This window comes from Delphinapterus leucas, chromosome 19 (genome assembly GCF_059928025.1).
Source record: "Delphinapterus leucas isolate spDelLeu-1000000601 "Yukka" chromosome 19, BTC_Dleu_Yukka2, whole genome shotgun sequence".
Lineage (NCBI taxonomy): Eukaryota > Metazoa > Chordata > Mammalia > Artiodactyla > Monodontidae > Delphinapterus > Delphinapterus leucas.
Window position 1 is genome coordinate 22,944,018 of NC_143147.1, and position 22,027 is coordinate 22,966,044.

General features: G+C 46.4%; 1 protein-coding gene and 1 pseudogene across 2 annotated transcripts; one reads left to right on the top strand and one right to left on the bottom strand.

Annotated features, from left to right (window-relative positions):
- The first annotated feature begins 1,396 nt into the window (after positions 1–1,396).
- SPAG5 (sperm associated antigen 5) lies at positions 1,397–21,869 on the top strand. Of its 2 annotated transcripts, XM_022595893.3 has the most exons (24): positions 1,413–1,571; positions 1,831–1,956; positions 6,932–8,022; positions 8,112–8,286; positions 13,504–13,578; positions 13,827–13,919; positions 14,015–14,149; positions 14,362–14,481; positions 14,604–14,696; positions 14,799–14,912; positions 15,255–15,348; positions 15,508–15,655; positions 15,735–15,837; positions 16,026–16,159; positions 16,368–16,506; positions 19,316–19,427; positions 19,595–19,681; positions 19,943–20,063; positions 20,180–20,291; positions 20,673–20,753; positions 20,915–21,070; positions 21,151–21,225; positions 21,356–21,436; positions 21,673–21,869. In XM_022595893.3, exons 1-24 carry the CDS (start codon positions 1,521–1,523, stop codon positions 21,742–21,744), a joined length of 3,588 nt encoding a protein of 1,195 aa, XP_022451601.1. In that variant the 5' UTR covers positions 1,413–1,520; the 3' UTR covers positions 21,745–21,869. The 2 variants fall into 2 exon arrangements, with proteins under 2 accessions (XP_089756833.1, XP_022451601.1); XM_089900707.1 differs by lacking the exons at positions 21,151–21,225; positions 21,356–21,436; positions 21,673–21,869 and having other exon boundaries at positions 1,397–1,571; positions 20,673–20,742; positions 20,915–21,027.
- On the bottom strand, positions 3,853–4,647 carry LOC111185877 (U2 small nuclear ribonucleoprotein A' pseudogene; annotated as a pseudogene).
- Positions 21,870–22,027: the final 158 nt, after the last annotated feature.

Consider the following 22,027-nt stretch of genomic DNA (forward strand, 5'->3'; position numbering starts at 1 on the left):
TAGCCACATGTGGCTAGTGGCTATGGTACTGGACAACACAGTTCTAGAAGAGCCCATCCCCTGAGGGCCCCGAAGTTCGTAACATTATAGCTTTTCCTCTCTGGGTTATTGCCTTTTCCAAATTCATTATGACTTAAGAGTGTAAATAAGGTGCCGTGAGCGTTCAAAGGAACATACTTCATCATAAACTAACTCTGGGGACTTCCCTCGTGGCGCAGTGGTTGAGAATCCGCCTGCCAGTGCAGGGGACACGGGTTTGAGCCCTGGTCCGGGAAGATCCCATATGCCGTGGAGCAGTTAAGCCCATATGCCACAACTACTGAGCCTGCGCTCTAGAGCCCACGAGCCACAACTGCTGAGCCTGAGTGCCACAACTACTGAAGCCTGCGCACCTAGAGCCCGTGGTCTGCAACAAGAGAGGCCACCCAATAAGAAGCCCGTGAGCCGCAACGAAGAGTAGCCCCCGCTCACCTCAACTAGAGAAAAGCCCGCACACAGCAAGAGACCCAAGGCAGCCAAAAATAAAATAAAGTTTTAAAAAATTATATATATAAAAAAACTGTAACTCTCAATACTTAACTTCAGGCTGTTTTCAAAAATCAATCCCACCTCCAGTAGCTAATTTCCCACACAGAGGGGTTTCAAGCGAGAGGAGAATACAGTAGTCGGTAGTGTGGGTGGCAATCTTGACTCTGCCATTTTACTACCTGTGGGCATTAGGCAAAAGACATTATCTGTGACTCGGTTCCTACGTCTGTAAAACGGGGATATTTACGGTGCCTACTTCATATGCCCTTTTGGGGATTAAAGGAGTTAAGATATAAAAGGCATTTGGAAGAGTGCCAGGTGCCTAATAAATGTTCAATACTTGTGAGCTATTATTGTTCCAGTAAACTTGTTGCAGACCCTGAGTTAAGTCCCAAGAAAACCCCAGAAATTCTGAAGAGGCTAAATGACAGCGCAGGCTGAGAACCACGTCTCAGGCCATCACGGACGCAGGACCTATGAGCGGACCGAGCAGCCTACGTAAAAAACGCTCCACTCGCCTTCCCTTCTATATTCCCGACCGGCTCCTGCCGGTCAAGGCTGAGATAGCTGAGGGAAACCCGAGGAGAAACTTTCTAAAGCCAGGCCACGGGGACAGCTTTTCCGACAGGGTGTGAGACTGGCCTACTCGAAGCAGGAGGGATGGACTCCTCAACTGTCCAACTTCCCGGTCACCCTCTCGGAGGTGAGGCCGAAAGGCTGGCTTTCGGGCTGGAGCGCGTCCCGGATACCGCCGGCGTCGAGGGTTGGGGGTCGGTTCGCAGAGCGCGCGCGCACAGGGGGCCGGGCGGGGCGGGTCCAATACAGGCCCCGCCCCAGCCCGCCGGGCTCGAGCCCGGAGCGGACGCGCCCACCTGACGCACTGAGACTTCGCAGCCAATCGGGAAGCGCGGAGCAGGTTCAAATAAAGACGGCGGGTGAGCATGGCGTCGCCTCTTGCGTCTAGGAGGTGATCACTCTGTGTTGTTTTGAAGATGTGGCGGGTGAAAAAACTGAATCTTAGCGTGTCGCCTTCGCCCCAACCGGTGAGCGGGAGGGCTTCATGGAGAGAGAGAGCTGGGCCGGGGTTTTGGGTCGGGGTCGCTGGCAGTGCCGGGCGTCGTGGAAAGCAGGGTCGAGCCTGGGGACGGGTGCATGTGGAGTCTAATGCTGGTCCTGATGTTCAGAGGACTGGGGTTGGAGCCTACTCTTGTTATTGCTCGTGAGCTTCTTAGGGAGGGAGGGGAGCTTCTTAGGGCAGGCTGGCAGAGCCCAGGCTTTCTCACATTCTCTCTTCTGTTTTAGGGAAAAGCAGCTATGAGAACGCCTCTCCGAGAACTTATCCTGCAGCCTGGTGCCCTCACCAACTCGGGAACAGGGCCCCCGATAGCCTACTCGTCCACCTCATCACTGTGCAAGCTAGGGCCGCAGGTGAGATTCGCCTGGCCAGCCTCTCGACTGGGCTCTTTGCCGAGGCGGAGAGCTCAGAGGAACAGAGGGCCAGGGTTGGAACGTAATTAATAACGATAATGAAGTTTCCTTCTTCGGTGACATCCATTTACAGCTATTCAGGCCAACAGAGAGGTACCCTAGGGTCGCTAAAGGAAGTCCACTGAGAACCCGCACCTCTATTTAGCCGTTAGTTTTTTTTATCACCACCTCCCCCGTTCAGTCTTTACCAAACGTCTCAGAAATACTATCACTTTGGTTAGTGGTCTCCCTCTTTTTTTTTTTTTTTTTTTTTTGTGGTACGCGGGCCTCATCACTGCTGTGGCCTGTCCCGTTGCGGAGCACAGGCTCCGGACGCGCAGACTCAGCGGCCATGGCTCACGGGCCCAGCCGCTCTGCGGCATGTGGGATCTTCCCAGACCGGGGCACGAACCCGCACCCCCTGCATCGGCAGGCGGACTCTCAACCACTGCGCCACCAAGGAAGCCCCGAGTGGTCTCCTTCTTAATAGGGACTCACTTATGGAGAAGTCAGTCAGTTTTAAGAATGAGGCAATGTCCATCCATTCCCAGAGGTAGTCAAAACTCCCCTGGGATCAAGTTACACCCCTGAACCACCGGAGTTTAAACTAGCTCCTTGTAGAACTGCCCTCACTGAGCTGTACTTTTGTGAAAGGTCTTGAGAGACATAGCTATGTAGAAAATGCTTTTCAGTTCAAATAATGAGGATTGACTGTATACATTTCTCTGCCTGTTGCTTTTCTCATCATTTGTCATGCTTTTTAGCTAGTTTGTAATTTTCTTTTGATTTTTACCTTTAATTCAGGCGTTATCTAGGAGGGGTTCTTAATTTCCAAGTGCTTAAAAGCCATTTTGTGTCACCTTTTAAATTTATTTTCTTGCATTATGATCAGACTGTAATCTGTTGTCTTTGTGGCCAAATATAGGATGAATTTTTCTGAGTGTTCCATGAACATATGAAAAAAAGCATATTTACTATTCACAGGATGTCACATTCTATTATATCCAACAACAGATGGCTAATTACTCTGTCCTTGCACTTTTTTTAGTCTGCCAGATCTGTTGAGTTCTGTGTTGTCCTTGTCTGGTTTTGGTATCAACATAATTTTGGCCTTGTAAAATGAGTTAGGAAGTATTTCCTTCTCTTTCTTTAATTTTTTGGAAGAGCTTGAGACAAATGGGTATTAAATCTTCTTTGAATTTTGGTAAATTCAACCTGTGAAATAATCTGGTCCTGGACTTTTGTTTTCTGGGAGGTTTTATTTTAAAATTAATTAATTAATTTATTTTGGCTGCTTTGGGTCTTCGTTGTTGCATGTGGGCTTTCTCTAGTTGCGGCGAGCAGGGGCTACTCTTTGTTGTGGTGCGCAGGCTTCTCATTGTGGTGGCTTCTCTTGTTGCGGAGCACAGGCTCTAGGCGCGCGGGCTTCAGTAGTTGTGGCACGCGGGCTCAGTAGTTGTGGCTTGTGGGCTCTAGAGCGCAGTCTCAATAGTTGTGGTGCACGGGCTTAGTTGCTCTGCAGCATGTGGAATCTTCCCGGACCAGGGCTCGAACCATGTCCCCTGCACTGGCAGGCAGATTCTTAACCACCGTGCCACCAGGGAAGTCCCTTTGCCCATTTTTTAATTTAATTATTTTTGTTGTTGTTGAGTTGTAGGAATTTTTTTTTTAATCATGAGTTTTATTATGAATTTAAAAACCTAAACATTTCATGAGGACTGGGAAGCCTACCCACAAGATCCGCCCTCCTGCATTTCCAACTCCCACACGTCCAGGCCTCACCGCACATACACCCCAATGATGTGCAATCCGCAGCACAGAGTATCCTTTATTTGCATTGTTGATAGAAAACTGGCATTTAGATTTCAAAATTTTTATTACAAAATTACCAGCAGTCTTAAGCATTTCAACAATGCTTATGAACTCTACTTTGCTGACACAAACAAGGCTATTCAAAAAGCAGGACGTGTCTGAAGTGGACTATTGTATGTCCTGAGATCCTTAGAGGCCACCCTGCTTGGGACCCATTTGTCACTGTGTCTTCTTCCATCTCCTCTTCACCATCATCAGTGGGGCCTGATCTGTGTTCGCTGCCAGGTATCTGACCGGACTGAAGCAAGCCCTTCAGCCGCTCCACTTCAGCCAAAGTTGACGCGTTTGCTATAGCATTCTTGATTGCTTCCACATCCCCTGGAGATGGCCCACCTTTCTTTTTGTCAGTTGGCAAACCAGCACCTGGGTTGAAAGTTTTGCTTCTCCTGGCAATATCCTTTGCAAGTTGTGCACCCCGTTTGCCCTTGAACATTTTCTCTGCTTCCTGACGCTCTTTTAGTTTCACCTTCTGGAAATCCAGTACTCTGACTTGTGGAACTTTATAAATCACATATAGTCTGTAATGCTTCTTATTTGTTACAGGATTTCTTAGAATACTTAGATAAGTCAATGATTTGAGAGATGACAAAGGGTCCAGATCACCCAATTCCACAAGGCTGTTGTTGGTGAGAATGAGTTCTGTCAGACAGGGCAGAGCCTGATCAAGTCCCTCACCTATACGGCCCGCAGGTCCAGCTCGCGGTCCCGCACGGCGTTGATGTACTGCGCTGCCTGCTCTATCAGCTCCGCGGTCAGTTTCACCATCCTGCCGCCTCCCGCCTGCCGCGCCGCCCGCTCCTGTAGGAATTCTTTATCTGTTCTGGATATTAACCCCTTATCAGATATATGATTTGCAATCATCTTCTCCTCAAGTGATTTTTTAAAGGAATAAATAGGAACTTGATAAACACAGCAAAAACTTTAAGGTCATTTTTACATTTCTAAAAGCCTTTGGTTTATATATTTAGCTTCTGGGCTATGTAGTGCCGACTGATTTATATTTTTTTATATCACATATCTTTAATTTTGTCTTTTATCGTAATAGTGCCATAACTTTACATTCTACCTTGTCTGATACTAGTACTGCTGCCTCTACTCTATTTGTTTGTTTTTGCCTGATATCTCCTTGCCATCCCCTTTATTTTCTACTTTTCCTTTAGCACTTTGTTCTTGTTTTGTTTTGTTTTTTTATAAATTTGTTTATTTTTTATCTTTGGCTGCGTTGGGTCTTCGTTGCTGCATGCCGGCTTTCTCTAGTTGTGGCGAGAGGGGGCTACTCTTGGTTGTGATGCGTGGGCTTCTCATTGCAGTGGCTTCTCTTGTTGCAGAGCGTGGGCTCTAGGCACACGGGCTTCAGTAGTTGTGGCGCGCAGGCTCAGTAGTTGTGGCTCGTGGGCTCTAGAACGCAGGCTCAGTAGTTGTGGCACACAGGCTTAGTTGCTCCGTGGCACGTGGGATCTTCCTGGCTCAGGGATCGAACCCATGTCCCTTGCATTGGCAGGCGGATTCTTTAACCACTGTGCCACCAGGGAAGTCCCTCCTTTAGCACTTTGAAAGAAAGCTTGAAAATTTGAAATAAAATACATGAAAGTACATAAAACATTGAGCCTAACAAATTTGTATAAAACACACATCGTTGTAACCTATACCCAAGGACATTGCTAGAATATCAGAAGTTTTAGCTCAACTTTATGTTTTAAAGTTTCATTCACTGCTGTAAATGAGAAATTTCACGTAAGTCTAATTCTTTTTTTTTTTTGTAAATAATTGGTCTTTATAATCTAAAGCTTCTAAAATAGTTTTGTTGTTCTGGTAGTTTAGAAATTTTATCATTTTTTGTCAGTCCTGCTTGGAACTTGGTGAGCCATTTTAATATGCAAACTCAGATCTTTCTTTACCTTAGAGAAATTTTCTTCTAATACTTGTTAATCAGTGCCCCACCTGTACGTGTTCTCTTTTCTCCTTGAACTTCTTTTATTCACATGTTAGGTTTGCTGGATTTATCTTCCAGTTCTCTTAGCTTTTCCCTCAGATTTACCTTTCTTTGTATTTTTGTCTTTAAGATATGTCTTCCACTTGATTGTCCAGGCCAGTAATTCTTGTCTTAACTCTGATCATCCTCTTTCAATGCATATTACTAAAATTTTTTGTTTAAAAGTAATATTTATTATTTCCAGAAAGCCTTTGTGTGTGTGAGTTGCACTCATATCTTCTTATGTATGCATATATTTTTTGGTGCAAATTGTTATCTGTTTCTTCCGTCAGCTGTATTTTGGTAGGGCCTACCTTTCTTAACTATCTTAGGGTTTGTCCTTTCTCTGGCTACTGGATCCATGTAAGTACATTCATATTGTCCTTTTTTTGTTCATTGAGTCTCAGGACCAGCAGCCCTGCAAGTGGTAGAAAGTGCAGTGGTCTCCATCCCTATGAACCAGCAACTGGGAGGTTGTCACTCCCTTTTCAGGGCACCAGGAAGAGTCTTTCTGCTCTTCATTCTCCTTTACTACAAAGGCTAGAGCTCTTCAAATCCCAAGGATTGAATGGCTTCAACCCATGTGTCCAGGATACCCTCAGCTCTTGCGGTCAAGGAGACTAGGTCACCGGCACAGGTTGATGTTGCCCTTTCTTCCTACGGTACATGGATCTCTGTGGGCCAAGTGCTCTCTCGCTCTAGTCCCCAATTTCTCATCTGTTCCAAAAGGACTAAAATCTTATACCAACTGTAGAACTTGAGCCAGGGATCCCTCCTACCCTAGAAGTGGGTTGGAGTTAGGATTGGAGAAGAGTGGGGTCACTTTCAAGCTACCATCTTCCCATGACATGGATAGATTATCTTAGCCTTGTTTATACTGTAACCTGGTTCACTTGGAAGGACCCAGAATGGCTTCCCAGCTTTTCTCCTGGGTCTCTGTAGTAAGTAGCAAGGCTTAGCCAAGGTCTTACCTAAGTAAAGGTAATGAGAACTCTTTCCTTTTTTGAGTTCAGACAGTATCCTGCACCCATAACTGTATATTGGGAACCAGAACTGACTGTATTAGTCAACTACTTTTGTTTCCTTTGGCAGGAAGGCAGCAACAGCTCATCTCCACTGGATCTTGTCAATGCTAAGGAGACAGACTCCCCTTCAGAACACTTCAGCCATCCCTCAACATGTCTAGAAGCTTGTCAACATGAATCAGATGAGCAGCCCCTAAATCCGATTCCCCAAACCAATTCTACTCCCAGAACATCTGAGGAAGCAGTAGACCCACTGGGCAACAATGTGGTTAAAACCATGGTCGTTGTACCTTCTCCAGGCGGGCCTCAGCAAAACATTACACTCGAGGCCCATCTAGATACCATGGCAGAGACAAACAGCTTCTCTCTAGATGAGCCTTTGAGGACAGGAGATCTGCTGAGAAAGGGGGTGGCCCCCTGCATGGAAGACAACTTTTCAGAAATTGTTCCTGCTATGCCTGAGAAACCTACATTTCAGAATCCTCCATCCCATCTGTTGGAGTACCCACAAAATTCCTGTTCTGAGCAACAGCTACACTGCTCCAGGGAAAGCCTGAAGGACAGTAGGACTGAGGCTGTGCCTGAGGACCTAGTCCCTTCTGAAAGTAATGCCTTGTTGCCTTCCTCCCCGCTCTGGCTTTCCCCTTCAACTGTCTTAGCAGCAGACTTCCCTGTCAGTCTTGTGGACCCAGGGGAGGAAATTTTAGAGCACAGAACTACAGAGGAGAGAGAAATGAGGTTTCCCACATTCCCTGAGGAGGCTGAATTGGGAGATCAAGCACTTGTCTCAAATAGGGACGATATTCCATCCACAGGCCTGACCCCAAATCCAGAAGAAATGGAATCCCAGGCAGCTCCAGGGCCAGCAGTAGAAGATGCTGGGAGCATTCCCGTCTCTGATATGGGGCCTTGGATGTCTCCCCTGGCCTGGCTGGAAAAAGGTGTAAATACCTCCGTCATGCTGGAAAATCTCCGCCAGAGCTTATCTCTTCCCTCTGTGTTTCGGGATGCTGCGATTGGCACTACCCCTTTCTCTACTTGCTCGGTGGGGACTTGGTTTACTCCCCCAGCACAGCAGGAAAGGAGTACAAACACATCCCAAACAGGCCTGGTGGGCACCAAGGACAGTACTTCTGAGACAGAGCACCTTCTATGGGGGTAAGTATCCCTGTATCTTTGTGCTCCTGGACCTGTCACTCCCATCCCTTTCCCTCTCTTCTCCTCATGTTCTTCTCTTCCTACTGCAGCCGTCCTCCAGATCTGACTGCCTTATCTCGACATGACCTGGAAGATAACCTGCTGAACTCTCTTGTCATTCTGGAGGTACTCTCCCGCCAGCTGCAGGACTGGAAGAGCCAGCTGACTGGCCCTCACCCAGAAGTTCAGGACAGCAGCACACAGACTGACACCTTTTCCAGTGGGGTAAGAAGGTTCTTCCCAAAGTGTGGAGGATCCCAGTGGGCCCTCTTCCTTAGAATATGTATAAAAGCTGAGGATCTGGAAAATACCTTAGAGCTGTTGGTACTCACTATACCCCTGGGGTACATCAAGACCTTCCAAGGGAATGCAAGCAAGGAAAGTTTTAAAGGAATCGGTTTGTAGATCTTCATCTTCCAAATGCACTCTTTACTAATTTGTTTTCTTTCCTACTTCCCCATTCTCAATTACCCTTGCCCAATTTACTAACTTTACTATAAAGAAGAGCATATTTACTACCTGTCCTGAATCTTACATTGTCAAGAGGCAGCATTCAAAGGACAATAGAAAATATTTGTGTACGTGCTGAGAAGGCAAATGACTGCAATGATTATGTAACATGTCATTTTTGTGTGCTTTCAACAAAATTGAAGGAAGACTTCAGTTATGTCAGTGGATGGAAATTCACTGTGAGATTTTCGGCATGTATCTCCAAAGGAGCTCCTAGAATTGGGTGACATGCCCTTCTTCCCTTCTTTCATTCCTACTTATTCCCATTATTTATGTGAAGAAGTTTTGTCACAGAAATCTTTTTTTTTGGCTGCACCACATGGCTTGTGGGATTTCATTTCCCCGACCAGGGATCGAACCCAGGCCTTTGTCAGTGAGAGCGCAGAGTCCTAACCACACGACCGCCATGAAATTCCCTCACATAAATCTTGTATCTGTAAGAATGGAAAATAGGCATAAAATTCTTGCTGAACTACGTCTTATTGTAGGAATTATAGTAATCACAGACACATGAACTAATAAGGGGAGGGATGCTCCATCTATTTCATTAGTAGATGGATCTCCAGTAAAATTTTACTGGATATGTTTATGATTTTAATTAAAAATTATATTATTACAGTGATTAGTATACAACTGATGAAAATATTTCTCCATCCAAAAGAGAGTTTTCTCACTTAAAATCTTATGTGGGGCTTCCCTGGTGGCGCAGTAGTTAAGAATCCGCCTGCCAATGCAGGGGACACGGGTTCGATCCCTGGTCTGGAAAGATCCCACATGCCACGGAGCAACTAAGCCCGAGTGTCACAACTACTGAATCTGTGCTCTAGAGCCCACGAGCCACAACTACTGAAGCCCGCACGCCTAGAGCCCATGCTCCACAACAAGAGAAGCCACTGCAATGAGGAGCCTATGCACCGCGACGAAGAGTAGCTCCCGTTTGCCACAACTAGAGAAAGTCCGCGCACAGCAACGAAGACCCAACGCAGCCAAAAATAAATAAATAAATAAATTTAAAATCTTATGGTCAGAGGAATTAAAAATTTTTTTAAATTTATTTAAATTTAGATGAACTTTTGTTGTCATTGCAGAGATACTAATAGAGTTTAAAGTGTAAAAGTATGTTTTATTAGGATAAAATTCTGAGAGGAGTAAAAATAGAGGTTCAAGGAGAAAAAGGGGTGATATAAAATTTCTGTTAAAGAAGAACTTCGTGTATTTTTAAAAAATTAATTAATTTATTTATTTTTGGCTGCGTTGGGTCTTTGTTGCTGTGCAACGGGCTTTCTCTAGTTCCAGTGAGTGGGGGCTACTCTTTGTTGCGGTGCGCTTCTCTTGTCGTGGAGCACGGGCTCTAGGCGTGTGGGCTTCAGTACTCGTGGCACGTGGGCTCAGTAGTTGTGGCTCACGGGCTGTAGAGCACACGCTCAGTAGCTGTGGCACATGGGCTTAGTTGCTCCGCAGCATGTGAGATCTTCCTGGACCAGGGCTCGAAGCCGTGTCCCCTGCATTGGCAGGTGGATTCTTAACCACTGCGCCACCAGGGAAGTCCCCTTTGTGTGTTTTCTAAACGTATCAAATAGGTATTAAATCATTATGGTTTATAAAGCAGAAACAAACACACCATTATAAAGCAATTATACTCCAATAAAGACGTTAAAAAAATCATTATGGTGTATGTAACATTTATACCATTGGGTATATTCAAGAGTGATGTAACAGTTTTATTTCAAACTGTCAATGTTCATAAGGTGGTGGAAATTACAGCCTTTGTAACGATTTAAACATAAGAGTACTCCAGCTTTCAAAATTACTGTAGGAGATATGAGAGGAAAACAGTTTAAAGACCATTGTTCTAGAGGAGTCTTGCTGTGACAGCACAGGCCGAGGAAGTAAGGGAATGTGTCAGGGAAGGAATTGAGGTCCCTTAGTGTTGTGCCTGTTGAGGTAATAGGTGGCTGCTGCTAAGAAGAGATGGTCTCAGGAATTCCCTGGCGGTCCAGTGGTTGGGACTCTGCGCTCTCACTGCTGAGGGCCGGGGTTCAATCCCTGGTCGGGGAACTAAGATCCCACAAGCCGCGCAGCGCGGCCAAAAAAAAACCCGATGGTCTCTAAAACTCCAAAGACCTCCTTTGGGTTGAAAATATTCTCAAAATAATGACTTTACTTTTTGTCAAAATCCTGGAAGCCATAGGCTCATCATTCCTGTATTTTCTTATTTTTGTATCCTTTCCTCTTGTCCTTGACCTTGTTCCCCATCCCTGAGTTGGCCTTGTACCCTCTTTCCTTGAAGCTTGCCAAATCCTTTTAGAGACCACTGGGGCAGAACCAAAGAGAGGAAATTACAGTGCCTTCAGCCATTCCCCATCACAGTGCCATGTCCTTGCCGCTTGGCTGCCTCATTCACGCTAATCTCATCACCTGCCTGACTGGCCAGCCCTGAGCAGTATGTGTGCCCTGTTCCAGGGCTCCAGGGGTAACTCTGTGCCTTACTGCATGATGCAGTCGGGAACAATGTCTGCTTTGCTGGGGAGGGGAGCGATGAACTCCAAGAGATCTGCCTCCTTATATCCAGGCTGCTGCAGCATCGTGACTCAGCACTGCTGCTCCAGCACTAGGCTTTTTCCTAGACGATGGCTGCCTTGCAGCAGTAATGAAGGTTCCCCACTTTTCTCTCAGAACTTCAAAGTTTCTCTACGGCTCTGCTGCCTTTGAAATCATACTTATCTACTCCACATAGCACACTAAGATTTTCGTCTGCCCCAAGATAATGAATAGACCATTAGAGATTAAGAAAATTAAAATGAGTAGTAAATAAATATTTGAGAAGGTTACCATTACTGGTAATCAGAGAAATGCAAATTGCAACATGAGATGCTATTTTCTTCTGACAAAATAGCAAAGAATAAAATAGGTAATAGTGGTAAGCATTGTCCTGTCGTCAGTAGGGCATAAATTGGTTCAATCTTTTTTTTTTTATGCTTTAAAACAGTTATATTTAATATTACATTTAAAATTTTTTTCTCTTGTTTGAACATTATGCCTTTAAACGGGTTCTGCCGTTTTTGAAGGCAGTTTCAACTGCTCAAAGCTGTTCAAACTTTTTGATCCAGTAACCTCACTTCTAGGGTTAAATCCTAAGGGGAAAAAAAAATTCTGCATAAAGATGATAACTTAAAAAAAATGAAAAATAATGGTACATCCATAAGATGGGATATCCTAGTTATTTAAAAGTATATTTATGAAGAGTTTTTTTTTTTTTTTCCAGCCGTGCAGTGTGGCATGCAGGATCTTAGTTCCCCCACCAGGGATCAAACCCATGCCCCCTGCAGTGGAAGTGTAGAGTCCTAACCACTGGACTGCCAAGAGTTTTTAATAGTTTAATAAGTTTAATGTTCATGGTTTTTAAAGAAAGGAATTCAGAATCCGCCTGCCAATGCAGGGAGCATGGGTTCGATCCCTGGTCTGGGAAGATCCCACATGCCACGGAGCAGCCAAGCCTGTGCGCCACAAGTACTGAGCCTGCGCTCTAGAGCCTGCGAGCCACAACTACTGAAGCCCACGCACCTAGAGCCAGTGCTCCACTGCAATGAGAAGCCTGTGCACCACAACGAAGAGTAGCTCCCACTTGCTGCAACTAAAGAAAGCTCACGCACAGCAACGAAGATCAAACGTAGCCAAAAATAAATAAATAAATAAGACCCCACAAGCCCCATGGCCTAGCCAAAAAAAAGATATCTAGAGATCAACATAAATAAATAAATAAATAAAAAGAAGAAAAAAAGAAGAAAAAAAGGAGTTCAGAGTTCATATAACCTCTAAGAGGCTTTGAGGTGAGGTAAAATGTCAGCAGAGGTTAAAAATGAGTGATGCTCCACTTTGATAGGTCTCCCTAAAGCACACATCCCAGTCTCAGGCTCTCAGTGAGGAGACTAAATGTAAACTCAGGGCTAAATAACATGAGTATAATAAAATTAAGTAAGAAAAGCAGGACCCCACATTTATTTATATATTCACAATTGTGGTTTGTCTTAAGCATCACTGTCTTTCATCAAATCTAAGATACTATCAATATTGAATGCATACCAATGTCAGTGGTGTTAAAATGTAAAAAGACAGGGACCTCCCTGGTGGTTCAGTGGTTCAAACTCTGTGCTTCCAATGCAGGGGGCACGGGTTTGATCCCTGGTTGGGGAACAAAGATCCCACATGCTGCGCAGTGCGCCAATATAGAAAACAATTGTAAAAAGGCAATCATCTTAGAATTTATTAAATATAGTTATTTCTTTTTTTTTTCGGTACGCGGGCCTCTCACTGTTGTGGCCTCTCCCACCGCGGAGCACAGGCTCCGGACACGCAGGCCCAGCGGCCATGGCCCACGGGCCCAGCCGCCCCGCGGCACATGGGATCCTCCCAGACCGGGGCATGAACCCACGTCCCCTGCATCGGCAGGCGGACTCTCAACCACTGCGCCACCAGGGAAGCCCTAAGTATAGTTATTTCTTTGTAAATCAGTAGTCTACAACTTTTTTCTCCCCCTGACACCTGAGGGAGGTAACATACTCATCAGTTACAGCAAATCCCTACAGCAAGGAAATCTGGTGTAGAGGTGTATTGAAATCCCTTGGGGTGGGTGCTGTACTGTTGGTTGAGAATCACTGCTCTAGGGGTGAAATTGATAATGATTCTTTTTCCATTTTATTCACTTTCCTATTTCCAAAATTTTACAGTCAACACATAATCAGAAAAAAAAGTTATTTTAAAAAGTAATTTTTTTACCTACCTCTGGATTTTTTTCTCACTTGGCTTCATCAAGCTGTGAGCCTTGCTCCTGATTTTAATGGGAAAGGTTCCTGTAACTCGGTGGGAGGGGGAAAGAGCTGCTGGTGGTGCATGTTGCCTATGCAAGAGGGGCAACTCTGTTTCTCCAACTAGATGAGTAAGAAACCTCAGCATCTTCAGGAGAGCCAGGAGATTGGACAGGCTCTGCGGCAGGCCAGGAACGTCATGGTAAGTGTTGATTGACCTGACACCGTTGCTGGGTCTCCTGTGAAGATCAAGAATGGCGACTCCTGAGCAGTTAGCAGGTGATGGATGGTACTCAGCCATGGTAGTGAAGGGAGGTTTCCTTTCGTTAAGAACACCTCTTCCTTATTGGGAGCGTGAAATTGGGGTTGGTGGCTTCCTCCTCTGTGTCCCAGCTTACGTCCTGCTTAATGACTTTATTTGATCTAGCCTAACCATCTCTCCCTCTACAGCAGTCATGGGTGCTGGTCTCTAAAGAGCTGATATCCTTGCTTCAACTATCTCTGCTGCACTTAGATGAAGATAAAACTGCTTTGAGTCAGGAGGTAAGCAGCATGCAGATGGAGGCAGAGGCCTTTGGTGGGACTGAAATTCAGCCAAGTAAAGAAACCGGACACAGTATATGATTCTTATCTTATAGTCTTGGCGTACAGAAACCTTGGTGTCCCGCTGTTTTGATGTGTTGAAGAAATTGAGGGCAAGGCTCCAGAGCCTCAAAGCAGAGAGGGAGGAGGCAAAGCACAGAGAGGAAATGGCTCTCAGAGGCAAAGATGCGGTAAGGTGTCAGGCTTTTGCTCCTGGATGTAGGAGGTCTCTTCCTAAGGTTCCTGCAGGAACATAAATTGACTTGAGACACAGATGGGTGGCCTGAGAACTGCTTGCCCTGGGGAATAATGAACTAAACTGCTGGTGTGACGGATAGTTATGGCTTTTTGTGCTGTACCCTTCCTCTGCCCACAATGTCCTCTCAACCTCTTCTCTAAACAGGCAGAGACAGTGCTAGAGGTTTTCTGTGCACACGCCAGCCAGCGCATCAGCCAGCTGGAACAGGACCTGGCATCCATGGGGGAATTCAGAGGCCTTTTGAAGGAAACCCACACCCAACTGGTAATTGAAGGCATATTCTTTCCTGGGATCCATACTGACACACTGGGAGGATGGTCATGTACCCCTACTTCCCTGTATCCAGAGGGAAAGGGCCCCCTCCACTGACAATCCTTCTCATGTAGGTAGGGCTTCATACTGAGCAAGAAGGGTTGGCTCAGCAGACAGCAAGTCTTACTTCAGCCTTGCAGCAGGACTGGATATCCATGCAACTGGATGTGAGTATTTGGGGCCATTATACTGCTCCTTTGCTTACAGCCAGCCCTGTTAGGAGTCTTGTCTCAAGGGTGCTCTTCTGACCTGCTTGCTTCCCCTGGTAGTATGTAACATGGACAGCTCTGCTGAGCCGGTTTCAACAACTCACAGAGAAGTTTACAGCCAAGAGCCGGCAGACCCTGCAGGAACGTGATGCTGCAATTGAGGAAAGGCAGCAGGTACAAACCAGGAGTGGGGACTGCTTAGGCCTGGTTTCCTCCTTCTTCTCTACAGAAGGCCTTTCTGATGAGTGGTGTCATTAGCCTCTTCCCTGGGACCTGTCTTTCCATCTGTGGGTTTGGAGACCAGCCAGTCCCTTTGCTACAAGATGGCCTTCAGCACCTTCTTCAGCAACTTTCCTCCTGTTTCTGCTTTTTCCTGAGGATCAGACTTATTTGCTGCAGCGTTTTTGCCCAGGAACAATGTTGTTTATTGTCCTGTCCAGAAAGAGAAACTGGACTAAGTCTTGGGACTCTTGATTCAGGAGGAGCTGTGGGAAGAAAACTGTCTTTTTCTCCTAGGTTTCCAGGGAGCTGGAACAAGTCTCTTCCCATTTAGAGGACTGCAAAAGCCAACTAGAACAACTGGAGTTGGAAAACAGTCGTCTGGCAACAGGTGTGCGTGTGTGCATGCATACAAGCAGTTGTATCCTGCTGAGGCTTGGGGTGTGGCAGTAGCGTAAGAAAGTGCTCTAGGGCACTTGTCTTAGAGCAGAAGTGTGGGGGCGTTTGGGCCTGGTGACCACGTGGTGTCATTAGGATAATTTTGGTCTAGATCTCCGGGCTCAGCTGCAGATTCTGGCCAGCATGGAGAGTCAGCTAAAAGAGCTACAGAGTCAGCATGCCCATTGTACCCAGGACCGGGCCATGAAGGATCAGTTGCTCTGCCAGCTTACCCAGAGCAGTGAGGAGAAGGCTGCTCAGTGAGTTCCTCTCAGGTTATTGTGGCAGTAGGCATCCAGGATATGGGACCAATGGGATCTAACATAAGGTCTCTGGCAGATGGCAAAAGGAAGAGATGGCATTAAAACATATGCAGGCAGAGCTGCAGCAACAACAGGCGGTCCTGGCCAAGGAGGTGCAGGACCTAAAGGAGACCCTGGAGGTAAGGAAGATGGCTTGGGGCAGGGGAGCTGCAGGAGTGTGACTCTTCCCTGATGGTATTGAGGTGAGGTTTGAGACTCTGGAGTGGAAAAAGCCTCTGTTCCCAGGACTCTAAAATTTCCCACTTAGATGCATTTTCCCCCCTCCCTTCCTTTCTCCTTGCCTTCCTTCCTGCTCCTGTCTCCCCAGTTTGCAGAACAAGAGAATCAGGTTGCTCACCTGGAGCTGGGCCAGGTTGAGTGTCAGTTGAAAACCACCCTGGAAGTACTCCGGGAACGCAGCCTGCAGTGTGAGGACCTGAAGGACACCATGGAGAACCTGAAGTAAGACCTCTACCTTTCTGTGCTTCCCTGTTAGTGTTTATCTCAGGACGGCTTCTAGAAGCTAAAGTCTCCAAGAAGGGAATTGTGACAGGGTCTGAGAGCCTCTTGTTTCCCCTCTTTGAACGCAGTTCTGTGTGGGGATTTGGAGAAGTGTTCAGGGAAGGTCACCTGGTGTTTGGCTGTCTTCTCTGTTCCTTCCTTATTTCAGGGCTAAACTGGCCAGCACCATGGCAGAGAAACAGCAGCAAGACCTGGAGAAGACACGCCAGTATTCCCAAGAGCTAAGGGTGCTGACTGAGCAACTCCGTAGCCTGACCCTCTTCCTACAGACAAAACTGAAGGAGAAGGTAGGGTCCGGGGTTTTCTTCTCTTCCCTTACAATTGTATCAATATCTTCGAATAAAGACGGTTTTATTTCTTCCTTTCCAAACTGTATACCTTTTATTTCCTTTTCTTGTCTTACTGTGTTAGCTAGAACTTCCCCTATAGTGTTGAAAAGGAATGGTGAGAGGGGACACCCTTGCCTCGTACCTGATCTTAAAGGGAAAGCTTTGAGTTTCTCACCTTTAAGTATGATGTTAACTGTAGGCTTTTTGTAGATATTCTTTATCCAGTTGAGGAAGTTCCCCTCTAATCCTAGTTTACTGAAAGTTTTTCCACTTGTATCCTTATTGTATAGAATGGTCTTCCTAAAATTCTGCTCTCGTTCCATCTCTGTGACCTTCGGTGATTTTCAGTTGCCTACAGGATATCTTCAACCTGTCACTCAAACTTTTCTTCTTCTGTCTCCTACCTCCTTGTTATGAACCCTTTACTCCCATAGACTGCCTACGTACTACACACACGTCTCATCCCCATTTGCACCCAGATGCGTGCTGTTACCACGTCCGTTCTCTTCTATCTTCAAACTGGAAATACCTTTTCCTTCCTATTAAAATCCTCCCTGGTTCACCTTCTTCTTTGAAATGTTCCCAAACATCAGTGGACTCAGTGATCTCCTGCTATATTCCTCATGAACTTACTCTCCTTTTGCACTTGTATTAATTTTCCTTGGATGTTTGGTCTCTTCAACTAGACTGTATTTAAAGAAAGCAGAAATTTAGCCTTGCTTCTTTGGCTTCCCCACAGTGCACACTGAACAATAAATGGATATTTTTTAGAATGCAGCGTTAGTTAGCTTATTCAACAGTTAAAGACACAGCCAGAATCCTGAAATCGAATTGCTTATGATCTGACCCCATTCCCCAGTGTGTGCCAAGCACAGGAATCCAGTCTTGCAGGGAAGACAGACAGATGTAAACTTGTCATCCTGGCTTGTGATTATGATAGAGGGCTGCCTGGATGGCCACAGAGAAAGGAGCATCAGTTTTACCTTTGAGAGCTAAGATGTCTTCGCCGAGCAGGTGGCTCTTGGTCAGAGTCTTGAGGTTAGAAGTTTGTAGGGCAGGGTTGGGTATATAGGAAGGCCCACCAGGCAGAGGGAATAGTATGAAAGTCATAGAGGCACTATGGGTACTTTTTGTAGTGTCTACCTTGTGACAAGACCTGGGTTAGGTGGTGGGACTACAGGTGAACAAGGCCAAGGCCCTGCTCATGTGGAATGTGGTGAGTTTGGGAACTGGGAGGTAGCTCTTTATGATTGGATTATAGGAGCTATGTGGGGCAAGGATGATAAGGAGAAAAGGCTGGAGAGCTAGGCAGGAGGCCAGATTTTTGAAGGCTTGAACTAAAGGGATATGGAGGAGGGGATGAATTGGATGAATTCAATACATATTTAGGAAGTAAAAGTAACAGAATGGGGACTTCCCTGGCAGTCCAGTGGTTAAGATTTCTCCCTCTAATGCAGGCGGTGCGGGTTTGATCCCTGGTTGGGGAGCTAAGATCTCACATGCCTCGTGGCCAAAAAACCAAAACATAAAACAGAAGCAATATTGTAACAAATTCAATAAAAAAGACTTTAAAACTGGTCCACATCAAAAAAATCTAAAAAAAAAAAAGTAACAGAACGTGGTGACCAGTTTGATATAGGAGTACGGTGGAAGAGTGAATGATGATCTCTAGATTGCTGGAAAGATGGTGACACTCTAGAACTGGGATTGGCAGACTTTTCCTGTAACGTGCAATATGATAAATATTTTCGGCTTTGCAAGCCACATGGTCTTTGTCTCAACTACTCAACTCTGCCTTTGTAGCTCAACAGCAGGCATAGAGAGTATATAAATAAATGGATGTGGCAGTGTTCCAATAAAACTTTATTTACAAAAACAGGTGGCAGGCCAGATTTGAACCACAGGCTGTAATTTGCTGCTCCCCTGCTCTAGGATCTTAAATACAGATGGAGGAATAGATTTTTGGTGGGGTGGGACAGGAAAAATGGTTAGCTCAGCTTTATACATACTAAATTTCAGATGAACTGTGGAGCAATCTGGTAGATTTTTCACAGGTAGTTGAGCCTTTGGGCCTGGAGATTGGGAGAAGGTCCAGTTGGGAGAGACAGATTGAAGGGTCATCCATGTAGAAGTGGATGTTTTTGTGGAGCTCCTGAGGTGAGGCCACCTGGGGAATGTAAAGAGGGTCAAGGATGAACCAAAAGGAGCCCACAGTTAAAGAAAGACCTGTGGATAGAGAGAAGAGATAGCCAGAAAGGTATGAGTCCTACCTGTGAAGGAGAGAGAGTCATGTCACACAAGTGAAGAAAATGAAGTTTCTAAAAGAACATGGTCATTGGTTATCACATAGGTCAGGTAAAATAAGACCTGAAAGGTGTCCGATGCCATTGGTGTACCAAATAATGAGAATTTTTGTGGAATGGTGGGGCAGAAGCCTGAGTGTAGTGGGCTAGGGAGTCCATACATGGTGAGAATTTTAGGCAAGAAATGTAGTCTTTTTTTTTTTTTTTTTAATGGAAGGGAAAAGAAAAGGCAGTAGCTAAAAGCATACTTAAAGTAAGAAGAAGGGTTTTTGTTTTTTTTTTAATTGTTGTTCTAGTGAGAGAGAACTAAGTTCAGGGAAAGGAGCTAATGGAGAAGTTGAAGATAGAGAAGAGAGGTGACATATAGAACAGCATCCCGAGGAGATGGCCGGTGAATACCTGGAAGTTCAGGGAACCCACTATCCCTGAAAAGCAGCTGACGTTTTTTTTCCCTTTGCCCTTAGGCTGAACCAGAGACCCTCCCGATAAGCACAGCCTGTGCTTCTTCCCAGGAACACCCTCTGCCCAGTGACAGCACCTTTTTGGGAAGCACCCTGACAGCAGTGGCAGATGAAGGTTAAAGGCCCTGGAATTTAGGGGTGGGAAAGTTGTGGCGCTGCTCCTGATATCTTCAGCTGTTGAAGATGCCGCCAACAGACCCTGTCTCTCCCTGGCTCCCGTGATGGCCGACCCTTGACTGGGTCACCAGAGGGGCCCTCTACCATGGTTGCATTTTGTTTTAGAGCCAGAATCAGCTCCTGTGCCCTTGCTTGGAAGTGACAAGAGTGCTTTCACCAGAGTAGCATCAACGGTTTCCCATCAGCCTACAGGTTAGGATGGGCTCCAGGGATCCTGCCTCATTTCTAGATCTGGTAGTGATGATAAAGACTAAAGCAGTGAGAAGTGCTTTGCTCTAAAAACCTCAATTTTACTTGGGCTCATTTCATTTCTGCCTTTTGGGATCGGTAGTGTTCCAGACATTCAGATCCTGTGGGTGGGGAACATGGATAAGAGTTGTGGAAGTGATAGCTACACACTCCTTCCTTCCAGAGCTAAAGGGCTCTACCTCTATCTAGTACTTTGTCTTTCAGAAACCCCAGGCATCGAGAATAGCCTGGCAGAAATGAGTACTATGACTCTGGAGCTTCAGAGCCTGTGCTCCCTGCTGCAGGAGTCTAAAGAAGAGGCTGTCAGGACTCTGCAGCGAAAGATGTGAGTGGAGTGCAGTCCTGGTGAGAGGGGGCAGGTCAGGTGAGCAGCCCCTTATGTTAAGGGCCCAGGCAGCCCCTGGGGGGACCGGAATAATGCTGAATTCTTCCCTCCCCTAGATGTGATCTGCAGGCTCAGCTGCAGGCCCAGGAAGAACAGCATCAGGAAGCCCAGAAGGCAAAGGAAGCGGACATAGAGAAGCTGAACCAGGCCTTGTGCTTGCGCTACAAGGTGGAGGAGGGGCCTGGAAGTGAAGCGATGAAGAACTGGGGCAACTGTGAGGGCCCACTGGGAGCTGTTGTCTCTCCAGGAATCTGGGTGGTGGAGATTTTCCAACCATTGCCCTAGTTTTGCCCTTCCTGGGGTCAGACAATTCACATGTTTGGGAACCAGCTATAGACTGACCCATCTTCCAGGCTGACCTAGAACTCCAGGAGAACTCTCCCAACAGGGAAATGTGCCTGGCCTGATGTAGCCCTAGAGGAAGAATTGGAGTGTTATCAATTGGTATCACCTGGGCTGAGCATGGTCAGGCACAAAATCCTATCTCCTGGCAAGGGCTGCAAAGAAGCCAGCTCTCCCACTGCCTTCTTACCTCCCTTTTTCTCACAGAATGAAAAGGAGCTCCAGGAAGTGGTACAGCAGCAGAACGAGAAGATCCTAGAGCAGATAGACAAGAGTGGTGAGCTCATAGTACGTTCATCATGATGCCCAGCCTCTGCCTTCTATGTCACTGGTAGCCAGGGTCCCAAATGTGGGAATTGGGTCCCCTGGTCTACCCTTGCTCACCACATGGGATAAGGATAGAGAGGACCTTTGAGGGCTACTAGATACCTCTCCATTCTCATCCCCAGAGGCTTAGAGAGGAAGTGACCCAGCTCACCCGTTCACTTCGTCGTGCAGAGACAGAGACTAAGGTGCTCCAAGAGACCCTGGCAGGCCAGCTGAACCCCGACAGTCAGCCCATGGCCACTAACTGGATCCAGGAGAAAGTGTGGCTCTCCCAGGAGGTGACTCAGAGTTAACAGAAGAGCTGGGCAACTGGTGGGAACCCTAGGCTGTGCCCCTACTGATCTGAACATATCTGTAGGTGGACAAGCTGAGGGTGATGTTCCTGGAGATGAAAAATGAGAAGGCAAAACTCATGGTCAAGTTCCAGAGCCACGTAAGAATTTCCATGTCATTCTAGGGCTATTTCCTGTCACCACTAGCAAGTGCCCTGCCATATTTATCTTTCCCCACAAGCTATGTTGTTCTTTTAAGCATAGAGCTTATGCATCCTATTTGCTTTTTAGAGAAACATCCTGGAAGAGAATCTGCGGCGCTCTGACAAGGAGTTAAAGAAACTAGATGACATTGTTCAGCATATTTATGAGGTAAAGGAGGGAGGGAGTTGATGCAACTAGGGCACTTGGTATAAGGCCCGGCCCAGGGGGTACTGATGAGTATAGTGTGGTTCCCAGCCTTTGCTGAGAGCTGGGCCTGACTCACTATTGCAGCCTTCTCTGTGGCTTCCAGTTCCCCCCTCTAACTCAGTGGGTGCTTCTTGGGGCTGGGAGCCTTGGGCCTTTGGCCTGTGACCCTGAGCTGCCTTTTCTGTATCTCTTGCCAGACTCTGCTGTCCATCCCAGAGGTCGTGAGGGGTTGCAAGGAGCTACAGGGATTGCTGGAATTTCTGAGCTAAGAAACTGAAAGCTGGACTCTGTTTCACCCCTTTTTACCTGCAGTACTCCCTTACCCCAACACCAGGACCAATTGGCTTAGAGCCAGCTCTGTTTAACGCTATTTAAATAAAGTATATTTAATGTATTTCTTCAGGCTCACTGAATCTTATTTCTTGGGTAGGAGGTGGGTGGATGAGGTCAGGGGAGAGGCAGCTTGGCCCTCTTGCCTGGGCATCCTCCACACACCCCTCCCACTGCATCCAGAGCCAAAGCCAGTCTCCCCCCACCACCCCGACGCCTTTT

Excerpts from the sequence above, each read along its gene's own strand:
- SPAG5 (XM_022595893.3), top strand. The coding sequence starts at position 1,521 with ATGTGGCGGGTGAAAAAACTGAATCTTAGCGTGTCGCCTTCGCCCCAA. Across the intron at positions 21,071-21,150 it reads AAGTGTGGCTCTCCCAGGAG|GTGGACAAGCTGAGGGTGAT; the intron begins GTGACTCAGAGT and ends ACATATCTGTAG. Across the intron at positions 21,226-21,355 it reads TGGTCAAGTTCCAGAGCCAC|AGAAACATCCTGGAAGAGAA; the intron begins GTAAGAATTTCC and ends TTTGCTTTTTAG.